Consider the following 12,061-nt stretch of genomic DNA (forward strand, 5'->3'; position numbering starts at 1 on the left):
AACTTAATATGGCGTACTGGCGTTACATTTTAAAATACTATACAAAATAATTAATCAGAATACTTAAGTTAGTCCTGATCACTCACGCCAAAGAACTCCCCGCTCAAGCTCGCCGTCTCTGCAAGATTAACGATGGCCGTACCGTGCAATCAGATTCGTTTATTTCAGTGACGCAAACAGCGTCACTCTAGTGCGGCGAAAGTCCCTTCAATATCAACAAAGATTGCGCACGCGAGACCCGAGAGTTTGTTCTATTCAGCCGTGAATTCAGTTTTAAATGACCAAAAACACATTAATTGTTTACTTTTCGCTGTTGACTCTCTTGTCGCTTTGCTAAACTTGAGTTTGTTGCACAGGCCTGTTTGTTTGAAACGCGAGAGGCGTCTAACGCTGCATTCACACGGGGCGCCGGCGTTAACGCTTCTCATTTACTTTGAACGGGTGACGTCATGCGTTGCCGAACTGAATTGTGGGTTCCGTCGCGTCGCTTCACTTGCGTTGCAAGCGGCAGAAGTTTTTTTTTTATTTTTATTAAATCTGTACGATACAAAGAATAAGAACACAACAAATAGAGTCATTAATACAGAAATATCAGATAAGACAAGAGCAGAGCCAGGGGGAATTTCAAATAAATACATTAAAGATAGAGCATAACTGAATGGTTTTAGCAGCCTTCTTATTTTTTGAATCATAAATGGAATTTATGTACTGTTCCGTCTCCTTACCAAAAGCTATAAAAGAAGGTTTAGAATTGCTAAATTTGGCTTTGTGAATGTGATATTTCCCTAAAATTATCAATAAATTAATTAGGTATATTTCTTGGTGTTTTTTATTCTTGTTATCATGGAAACCAAACAGTACATTTTTCCAAAACAAAGAAAAATCAGCAAGTTTAACAGTAATGTATCGGGATAGATCTTTCCAGAAAGTGATGGCATAGGGACATTGCCAGAACAGATGTACCATTGTTTCTGGACATATTCCACAAAAGGAACAGTTAACACATATGCAAGCGGCAGAAGTTGAAGATTTCTCAACTTTTCAAGCGCCATCGCAGGCGTCATCCAATCAGATCGCCCTATGCAAATACCCTAGAGCAGTTGCTAGCCAATTGCATTTGTGCAACACCGGAAAGTAATGTGATTGGCTGTTATCACTATAACGGTCGCGTCAACACAAGCTTCAGACACGCCCTCCGTCAAGCGTTGACGCTGACGCCCCGTGTGAATGCAGCGTAAGCTTACGCTACTCCAACATCCTGTGTCATACATCGCTTCAGAGAATTACTCATTTGGCGCAAGTCGACTTGCGCATTCTGCGTACGGTAGACCACCGGAAGCTAGTTATTTGTGTTTGTAAAGTTGTAAATATGGATAGGTTTCTTACAAAAATGCATTGCTTCGCTTCAGAAGGCCTTTTTTAACCCCCTGGAGTCGTATGGATTACCTTTTTTTTATGGATGGATGCATTATTTTTGTCTTCAAAATGCGCCCCCCCCATTCACAACCATTATAAACCTTGGAGGACTAAGGATATTTTTAAATATATCTCCGATTGTGTTCGTCTGAAAGAAGATAGTCATATATACATAGGATGGCTTGAGGGTGAGTAAATCATGGGATAATTTTCATTTTTGGGTGAACTATCCCTTTAATAAAAGGAGTCCACACTGACATAGAGAAACGATATTGCTGGAATCACTTTAAGGATGTTTTTTTCCAGCTGATGAAAAACATTGACAGCCAATCAGAATCCACCCAACTTTAAGCGCTGAAGCATTTAAAGTGACAGATAGGCTTATAAAAAACAGATAATTATTGTTCATTGGTGTAGATGCTAATACAGTTATCGATATAGTTATTACTATAAGTGTGAACAGGCCATAAGGTTGCCCTGTCCGTGTCTGCTGCTCTAGAATATCAACTACCACAATCAGCCCCTGTGCTGCACAGAGTCCTTGTGCGTCACTCTATGGCGAAATGAGATTAAAACCACAATGTACTGGGCTGTCACAAAACAATATCCTTGTCTGGGACTGCCTGAACCCATCCAGTGTGGTCTGGCCTGACCGGAGAGGGTTGGGAAAGTTCATAATATGTATTTGGATGGTTACCCATTAGGTGCAGGGCTGCCAGCAAGGCTGTGAGATTATAATAGAGTAAATCTCACAAAGCCTGTCATGTCCATCATATTGCAGTCCAAAATCAAAAGAAAGAAATATATTTTGTTTAACAAAACTGAAGCCTATTTTAGGACCGCAAAGATTTCTTTTGAATTATTTTTTTTAATGAAAATTAAAGGGTTAGTTTACCCAAAAATGAAAACTCTGTCATTTATTACTTACCCTCATGCCGTTCCACCTTCATTAATCTTCGGAACACAAATTAAGATATTTTAGTTGAAATCCGATGGCTCCGTGAGGCCTCCATAGGGAGCAATGACACCTCCTCTCTCAAGATCCATAAAGGTACTAAAAACATATTTAAATATGTTTTTAGTACCTTTATGGATCTTGAGAGAGTGTCATTGCTCCCTATCGAGGTCTCACGGAGCCATCGGATTTCAACTAACATATCTTAATTTATGTTCCGAAGATTAAGGTCTTACGGGTGTGGAACGGCATGAGGGTAAGTAATAAATTACATTATTTTCATTTTTGGGTGAACTAACCCTTTAAGCACACTCTCCTCCACAGTCTCATTATTTAAATTTAATTTAAATTATTTAAATGTAATTACTTATTAAAGCATTTATACATCATGGTAGTTATTATTGTTAACTGAAAATACTCATATGCCTAAAACTTTTGCACAGTACCGTATATATTTTTTTCTGGTGTTATTCTGGTATCTGTGATATTCAAATCTGTAAATATCCCAATAACAGCTGTGACATGAAAATTATGTGTTAAAGAGTATGTGAGCATAATCGGCATGATTCAGTATTATACTGCAGTTTGTTCTGCAGCTCTTGCTGAACCACCCAATCGCTTCTCTCTATCTCTCCCTCTCCCTGAGACGTCTGGCCCTGCTTCCGCTAGAGACGTGTAAAACATACAGATATGGATAAAATTGCAGGTTTAATGTGTGTGTGTCTGAATCTATGCAATTGTGAAGGGGAGCTCAGACTGCAGTGCTGCAGTGTGTGACCAAATCCCTCTCTCACTGTATCGCATCTGAGAACATAGACAGAATGTAGGTCAGACACCACACACACAGACTGTTCTGGTCACTGAATTCACTCAGACACAGCCAGAAGTTTGCGAATGACCCTGTTAAGCCATCTGACATCATGGCCAGTCATATGAAGTATTAGTGTTGTCAAAAGCATAAAAGATACCAGTTGGTAGTTGTAAACAAAAATCCGTAATCTACAGACGGCAAGTCAAAAAAACAAAACAAAGAGAAAGCATGACTGCAGCAGACAGATGCATTGACCCACATTGCACGGTTGCATAAAAATCAAGCGAACCCAGACAATTACAGATACCAAGACGTGTCTGCTTTCTTTTGGTTGGCTTCACTTCAGTCGGTGCTGTTATATTTTACATGTTTCAGCATGCATGTACAAGTGTGGGTGACCATGTGCGTGAGATACTTACTGAATCAAGACATATTCGTTTTTGCACTTTAAAGTGTTTTTTGGGCTCCAGTCTGTAAATATGCTTGTCAGTGATGAGTAGAGCTCTGTCCTTTGTGTTGTTGAACCAGTTGAGCTGAAGAAAAGAGAGATAAGGAGAGAGAAAAAGCAGAAATGAGGTAAACTAGCTGCCTCTGTCTGAGCTAGACCACAATAATACATAACAACAATATTCAGAGCTTACTGAAATTCATGTGCAACCTTTGCATCAGCATTGTTGGTAGGTTTATGTACTGCTCTACTATTGAACTGCATGTTCCTGCCTTTAAAAATAGTCTGTGAAACTGGGTTGGTGGTGTGGTTGAGTCTCGCTGGGAAGGAAAGATAAACTGGACCAATGGCAGCAAGATCCATGGCTGCAGTGCTATTATAGAGTGTATTTTACAGTCTTTGCTCAAGGCAGTCAAACATTGAGAACTCTGCTGTGCTTGTGATCTCTACATTGGCTGTGGTCAAAGAAGCTCATGTGTGAGAAAATGAGACTTGGTGACTTTGGAGTTTGGTGAAAGAGAGATAGAGAGAGAAAGAATATAGTTTTGCCATGTTTACCCTATATAATAACTTGTTTAATAACTTACTTCTCATTTGTATTATTGTTTTTCTTTTTAATAGTACTTATTTACTCCATTCATACTCTTATTTTACTTTTTTAGTTTAGTTTTTTACTCCTTTTGCACAATTCTTATTGTATTGCTTGTATTCTGTTGTTATTTTACTTGATTTTCTAATATATCTTGTATACCCCATTCACACTTTATTTTATTTGATAATGTCCAGTTGGAATTTTACTTTCTTTTTTTTTTTTAAATATATGTTTACTCCATTCACGCTATTTTTATTTTATTTTATTTGCTTGTTTAATCTATTCACACTATTATTTTATTTGCTAATATTGTTTATTTTATTTTATTTGCTTGTTTAATCTATTTCACACTATTATTTTATTTGCTAATATTGATTATTTTATTTTATTTGCTTGTTTAATCTATTCACACTATTATTTTATTTGCTAATATTGTTTGTTTACTCCTGTTCTATTATTTTATGTTATATTACTTTAAAAATTATATTATGTTATATTACTCATCTTTGATCACTTTGAAATATATAAAAATTTTATCCTGTGAAAAAAAAAAAAATCATGTCTTAAAATAGCTTAAATGTAATACGCACATCTATGAATATGCTAATTAGCCCCGCCTCCACTCACTCACACGAGCTTAGAGATCCACTCGGTCAACTTACTGATGTAAACACTGCACAACTGTCTCGCTTTTTACAACGTAGGACACATAATGGTAAATAATATAATTAGCCCTTTGTTTCACTACATTATCAAACAGATGCTAATAATGTGTCGCTAATGTTACACAAACTCAGAACGTCAGTGTAGAAAGGCATATAGTTCATCATAACATCGTAATATGCATCATACACCCGCCATATTCCTAAATCTACATGATTTTTCTTATCAACAGAAAAATATACCAGGATAACCTGGCTTCTCTTGAAACTCCCCTGCTAGTTCGCTGTTAATGATATGCTAAAGCCCGCCGGCACGTTGTCATGATTGGTTACAAGGTAACATCAGAACCACAAGTGATTTCAAACTGTGTTTTTGAAACTGCCTTTAGATCACTGCAGTTTTAAAAGAGAAAATACTCAGCAATGGTGTTGACTTAAAGCATATTAAAAACACCACATAGACATATAAACATTAAAAATTGATTTCCACTACAGTACTTCTTAATATCATTGTTTAAACCTTTTGCTCTATTGTTATTTAGCATTCTTTCTTAATTTAGCCATTTTTTTCATTTGCACTTAAGTTATTTTATTGTATTTTTTAATATTGTTTTTTCACTCTATTATTTTATTAGTTAATATTGCTTGTTTAGGCCTACTTCTTTTGCACTGTTGTTATTTTACGTGATCAAAACACATATTATTTTACGCACAATTTTCTACAAATGCTTTGGCAATACAAATGCACAGTTTTTGTCATTTGATAACATTGAAATTGAAATTTAAAAAGCCTACCATTCTGACAGAGCTTGAAAAGACGACCTGGGTGTACTGGTCTTTGTTCTTCAGCTCTTTAGTGATACGCACAAAGTTGGTGCTTGTCAAAGGAGAGTCCTTTGCCTGCAGTGGAGAGACACATCACTGGATTTATGACACAAAATTCTGAGAAGCTTAGTCACACAAGCAACACAAACAACATCCACACTTATGCTTCCATGATTTCCTTGATGGCAATTCAAATCAGTCCATGACGGATTTAAAAACACTGTCATCGTCACCAGCCCACTCGACTAATGCGTCAAACAGACGTGACACCTTATCTGCAACAACAGATTCTCAACTGTGCTTCATGATTAAGCTTTTGACTCATTTAGATGATCTGAAAACTTCAAACGTCTTTGAAAGCTAATCTGTCATAGCCGATATACACTGTGACGACAGGAGCGCACATTCAGCATGCATCTTCTGAGCTTTAAAAACATGTTATGAAATACAGAAATCACAATGAATCTCATGCTGCGGAGAAAAAATTCTAAGAATTCTTATAAAGAAAAGAATACACTCCTTAAAATATTGTATATGACACATGCTCAAGGACTCACTCTTCATTTCACACCACTGGAGTGAGAATTAGTTGAACCCCCAGGGCTCTTGACTTTCATTCAAGAGAGATTTTTTGCTTGTCCTTGAGCAAAGAAAAAAAACCATCAACGGATTTGGAAAAAAAAAAAAAAAAAAAAAATGGTAACGCTTTAAAATAAGGTCTCATTTGTTAACATTAGTTAATGCATTAACTAAGAACTAACAATGAACAATATATTTTTACAGCATTTATTAACCTTTGTCAATGTTAGTTAATCAAAATGTTCAAGTTCATTTTAGTTCAGTTCATTCCAGGTGAAAAAAGTACATTTCTATAACGTACTTAAAGTGCTCTATTTTCGTGCACTAATTTTGCACTTAATATACTAAAAATTCTTCTTTAGTACTTCTTAAGATAATTTTAAGAACATCTATGTGTGCTCAACTGTGCTATTTTGAGACACCATGAAATATGAACTAAAATGTGCTTTTAATACACCATCTCTGTATTTAAAAAATGTATTTAGATGCCACTTATAGTACACCTGAACCCATAGTGTACTACAAGTGTTAACTAAATATATTTTTTAAATATAGAGATAGTATATTAAAAGCACATTTTAGTTCATATTTCATGGTGTCTCAAAATAGCACAGTTGAGTACACTTAGATGTTCTTAAAATTATCTTAAGAAGTATTAAAGAAGATTTTTTAGTATATTAAGTATGAAATTAGTGTGCAAAAATAGAGCACTTAAAGTACATTATAGAAGTGTACTTTTTTTCACCTGAAGTTGTTAACATTATCTTAAATATGTATCAATAAATACTGATATTAACAATAAATGTTGTAGAAGTATTATTCATTGTTAGTTCATAATGTAAAGTGCAGAATTCAGTGAGCTTGTGCTTTAGACATTGACAGCCTTAGTGATTATAAAGGGAGGGCTCTTCTCTTCTCGCTTTTTGTTACCCATTTACAGTCTGAACACAAGTTTAGTTTTTCATGCTGCTAAGTACACTGCATAAGTTTCTGGATTGGCAACTGTATTTAAATGCACGATCGAATCAGAACCTGTGAAGATTGACAGTGATAACCACAGATGAGTCAAAGCAGGAAATTTTTTTTTAAAGTTCGTAATTCAACAGAACTGTAAAATTTTACTGGTATTGGTACAGACTGATACCGGGGACAACCCTAGTATAGTGTTACTAAAATAAATAAATAATAAACCCCAAGGAACGCAAAGAACCTAAACATCAAATAAATCAAAAAGACGGTGAAAAAAACATTGAAGCATTCCTCAGATCGTTACAGCTGCATGCCAGAGAAATTAAGTTGTGGAGAAAGCAGCTAACTGAATAAACCGCATGTATACAGTAAATTGTACGGCAAACACGGCATGTATCAATTATTAAAACATGGACGGCTTTCTTTTTTTGTGTGTAAATTAACTATAATAAATATGAAATTGCGATCTCGAATCAATAAATTAACAGAAGTTAATACTCCACTACCTGCATGTGACATTGTTGAACGAATGCAATCATCAAACGATGGAGGTGCGACCAAGTTACTATGATTCGGGAAACAGTCGTGACTAGCTAGTTAGTTTCTACAATGATGCATTGTACTTTGGTGGTGAAGCAGCTACGTTGTTATATGAGAAACGCACCCCGGTTTGGTTGGTGAAGCAGTTAGACCAGCATTATCAGCATAAATATGCAAGAACTAGTATATGAAGCTGGCTTTTTCAGCCATGAAATCAGGGCATGAAGATGGTCTCGTGGATGGCTGTTACCTCCTCAGCTATAACAGGAGACGTCTCTCACCCAAATTTAACACCATCAGACCATGTGCTAAAGACACATATGGAACTGCATCAGTCTAACAGATTGATCTGTGTAATGGACAGTAATTTAAAAGCATGAGGCTGGAGACAAACACACAAGTGGTCTTTGCGGGTCACAATAGGCTAATGTTTAATTAACCCACTAACAGTAGATCAAATCTCTTGACCTGCTGTTTTTGTTTCACCAACAGTCATGTGCATGGTGTCAATAGTTCAACGCTGTTTGTTTACACACAACAAAATGAGACTGTAAAGAATATGGGTAACCAAACAGTTGATGGACCCCATTTATTTCCATAGTATGGAAAAAAATACTATGGAAGTCAAATGGGCCAATCAACTAGACGTAACGTGAAAGTAAAAAGTAGCGTTATTTCCGCAAAAATAAATTGACAATGTACATGAATTACCATGTTTCGTTCAAAGGGAGCAAACAGAGTTTCTTCATGTTTCAATATACATGAACATGAATGAAATTTGAAGATTTTTAGCAAATAACGACATCAGTCTGGTACTCACAGAAAGCTGTCATAAGTCTTCAGAAGATTTAGAATATAGCACAGTTGAGACAATTTTATAGTCTGGCTATCACCAGACCAAGCTCAATTTAAAATTGAACATTGGTCTGGGGAGTTTGCTATGTATTTCCTTTTGCACAAGAGGCGTGATCAACGAGCATTAGTCACGCAATTTGATAGTCCTTCAACCAATCAGATCAACGATCCGGGTGACGTACTTTGCAGAGTGATGCGAAAACTCCAGACAGGTTTACCTTGTGTCTCAATCAGCTCCCTAGTTCAGTAGTCAGGGCACTGATCAGGGAATCAGCCACATTCACTTGCATGATATACTGATTCACGACCTAGGAGAACTAGGGAGCTGATTGAGACGCAGGGTTAGTTTGTATTGGTTTGTAGCATTGATCCGCGGTTTGCAGAAGCAGCAATGGCATCGAGCGATTTTTGCAGGTTGTGCAAAAAAACATGAAAGTGATCGGTATTTACACCCACTCGAGCAATTTGTTGCTAACTAAAGAAGTCATTCAGCATCGTCGAGAGTTTAAAAGGTGACTCTGATACTGTTCTGGTTCAGTGTAAATGAACGCGGAATATAGCCGCCCTAAACTACGTCATTGTCATGACAACCAAAAAGAATTCCAGTCAGCTCAGGCGGCGCGAGATTCAAGAAGCAGGGAGACGAAACATATAGAGCAAATAATAAAAATATTGTCTACCATCAAGGGGCATTGAAGTAAAAGAGTCCTGTACTCACATCGTGTCAACGCTCTGCTACATTTCTCTCAGATAAGGTAAATGCTTAACACAATCGGCGTCACTGTGATTGTGCATTGTTATTTTGAAGTGACGGTTGTGCGAGAGACGGGTAGATCAGATAGAGTTTGAAAGCTGCTTGCCGTCGCTTCTCTATCGTCATCGTGTTATACCCGCCAATAGCGAGCAAGGTGGATAAGCCAGTCTGTGATTGGTTCCCGCAAAAGTGTAACAGCACAGCAGAAATGAATGCACAGGTTTCCAGACTGAGTTGCCGAGCGAAATCAAATCGCCGGCAGATCAGGCTGGGTTTACCCAGACTAACAATTTTATGGAATCTGTATTGTTCTTTTCCTCATTTTTTCAGGTCACTTTTCTTATATGGAAAAGAGTGGCATGAACATGCTTCTAAGCGTCTTTTGTGTTCCACGGAAGGAAGATAGTCATACAGGTTTGATAAGAGGGTAAATATATAATTTACATTTAAGGGTGAACTATGCCTTTAAGACCACCAAAGATTCGTGGAGTCAAATGATAAATCACAGGGCTTAAGGCTTAATTCAAATGAAAACTTTAATAAGCTTAATCAATGTAAAAATCCTGAATACTTTGCAAAGTGAAGGTTCTAAATGAGTAACCTAATGAAAAACTCACATTGGCCAAGTAGTCTCTCTCCCAGGCACGACTGTAGCCCCAGTCCACTCTCTCCCCACTCAGGGCTGACAGAGCAGCTACTTTAGCCCTCACCTCTGCCATGTCAGATGGGGGTATGTTTTTGATCAGCTGCCTTGCCCACCATCTAAGAGAGAGGCAGTGAAAGCATAAGAGGAAGGCCAAACAATAAATAAAAAAACATGAAAACATCATGAATATGTAAGTCATGGTAATACCGGCGGTAGAGGTGTTGTGTGATTCTGTGGAACTGCACCAGGGCCGCAGGTGGTGTCGGCCACTCTACACTCTTCCCGTAGTCGGCCATGTTTCGAACGTTGGCAAAACGTCTATCCACTTCCCAGAAGTGAGCCTTCACCTTATAGCATTTATAATGTGCCATTATGGTATAGATCGCCCGTATTTTCCTACAACGCATACGTGCTAATGCACCTCTCCATACCTGCAGAAAGACACACATACAGGTTGAATGTGAGGGAAACCCTCTGATGACACCAAACACAAAAATTATCTGCTTATTCATTAATTTCTTCATTCAGGTAATTGCCTCATTCTACATAGGCACTAGAATGAATGTAGTGACAGGTGGATAGAAACATGGCAGCTACTGAGTTTTGACTAAGTTTTCCTCTAGTTTAAGTCAGGCAGCATTAAGTGGGACAGAAGTGAAATCAGGGCAACTCGCACTGCAGATAAATAATTGAATGCAACAAGAATAATCCACCAATCACAAACATTATCATAATTACTGTTATCAGGGCCACGTACAGCCTACACACTGGATGAATGAGTGGGAAAACCTAGAAATAATGAGCAGACCTATATTTACATCCATATCCTGATGTATTAGCCGATTCTAATCATTCAAAGCAGGTTTAAAACAATATGAATATTGCATACATATACATATTAGTTAAGATGTTTAGATAAACATTGCTTTACATACATACAGATATATTTTTATTTACATCTGCTATAAAAATGAGAATGGATTCCTATAAACAATAAAACGTTGACGAGAATGTAAATATAGACTTATGCTCTGCAAGTTCAAAACAGGTTATAAAGACCGACTGAAGTGGAGTTGCAGAGGGATCTAAAGTCTAGGTGTTATGATCCCACAATGCTTTCTTGTCACCTCTGAACACACATGAAAAAGTAAGGAAGTCAAGAATGATTAAGTGAGACAGCTACAAAAGAAAACAAAGAAATGAAAGAGGAGAAAGACAGGAAGCAGAAGAGGTACAGTCTCAGGAACAGCAATAAACAACGCTGATAGACAGAGACCTAAAGTGCCCTAGGAAATTGACAGATAGAGAGAGAAAAGTGAAAAGAGAGTGCCTGTCACCTTCTGTAAGAACAGCACTAATATGGGGATGAGTGCAGCTCTCTCTTGCTCCAGCGTGAAGAGCGTGCGAGGCGTTCTCACGAATAGCTTGGTGTGGCCGTACGCTACATCATCCTCAAAGCCGTGTTGGTTCACAATGGCCTCCACAGCCTCCTGATCGGTGCTCATCAGGTGATTGGGCCACGTGTATTCACAAGTCATCTTGTACCTGAGCATAAAGATGGCAAAATTTACTAAGAAAGAATTACTGATATCATTTATTTGCACCTTAAGCATTTTGGAAATCAGGGTAACACTTTATTTTAGGGTCTTTTAACTAGTTGGTTATTAGCATGCATATTACTAGAGTATTGGTTGTTTATTAGTACACATATTACTACCCAATACCTGAAGTTAACAACTACCTTAGTAACTATTGATAAACATTAAATTAGTAGTTTATTGAGGGAAAAGTTGTAGTTAATAGTTTATATGTGTTCCTAATAATTGTTCCTATACTAAATATGTGTTCCTATACTAAAGTGTTACCAAAATCAGTGATATTCTAGTATCACACAACATAATGTTGTCACTTTTTTTTTTAAATGTCTAAATAGTTTTTATAGATTTTAGCTTTATTATTTTAGTACATCAAGTTATACTAAATTAAAAATCACAGATTTGGCAACTAAC

The 12,061-nt window shown here is 37.0% G+C and overlaps 1 protein-coding gene across 1 annotated transcript in view; it reads right to left on the reverse strand.

Moving 5' to 3' along the window:
• myo1g (myosin IG) overlaps positions 1-12,061 on the reverse strand; it is a 54,671-nt gene that overhangs the window by 18,874 nt on the left and 23,736 nt on the right. The window contains exons 16-20 of the mRNA XM_048201117.1: positions 11,390-11,597; positions 10,260-10,483; positions 10,024-10,168; positions 5,680-5,784; positions 3,602-3,715 (exon numbers count right to left, since the gene is read on the reverse strand). Coding sequence (XP_048057074.1) covers positions 3,602-3,715; positions 5,680-5,784; positions 10,024-10,168; positions 10,260-10,483; positions 11,390-11,597 — 796 coding nt within the window. The remainder of the gene's footprint in view (positions 1-3,601; positions 3,716-5,679; positions 5,785-10,023; positions 10,169-10,259; positions 10,484-11,389; positions 11,598-12,061) is intronic.

This window comes from Megalobrama amblycephala, linkage group LG9 (genome assembly GCF_018812025.1).
Source record: "Megalobrama amblycephala isolate DHTTF-2021 linkage group LG9, ASM1881202v1, whole genome shotgun sequence".
Classification (NCBI taxonomy): Eukaryota; Metazoa; Chordata; class Actinopteri; order Cypriniformes; family Xenocyprididae; genus Megalobrama; species Megalobrama amblycephala.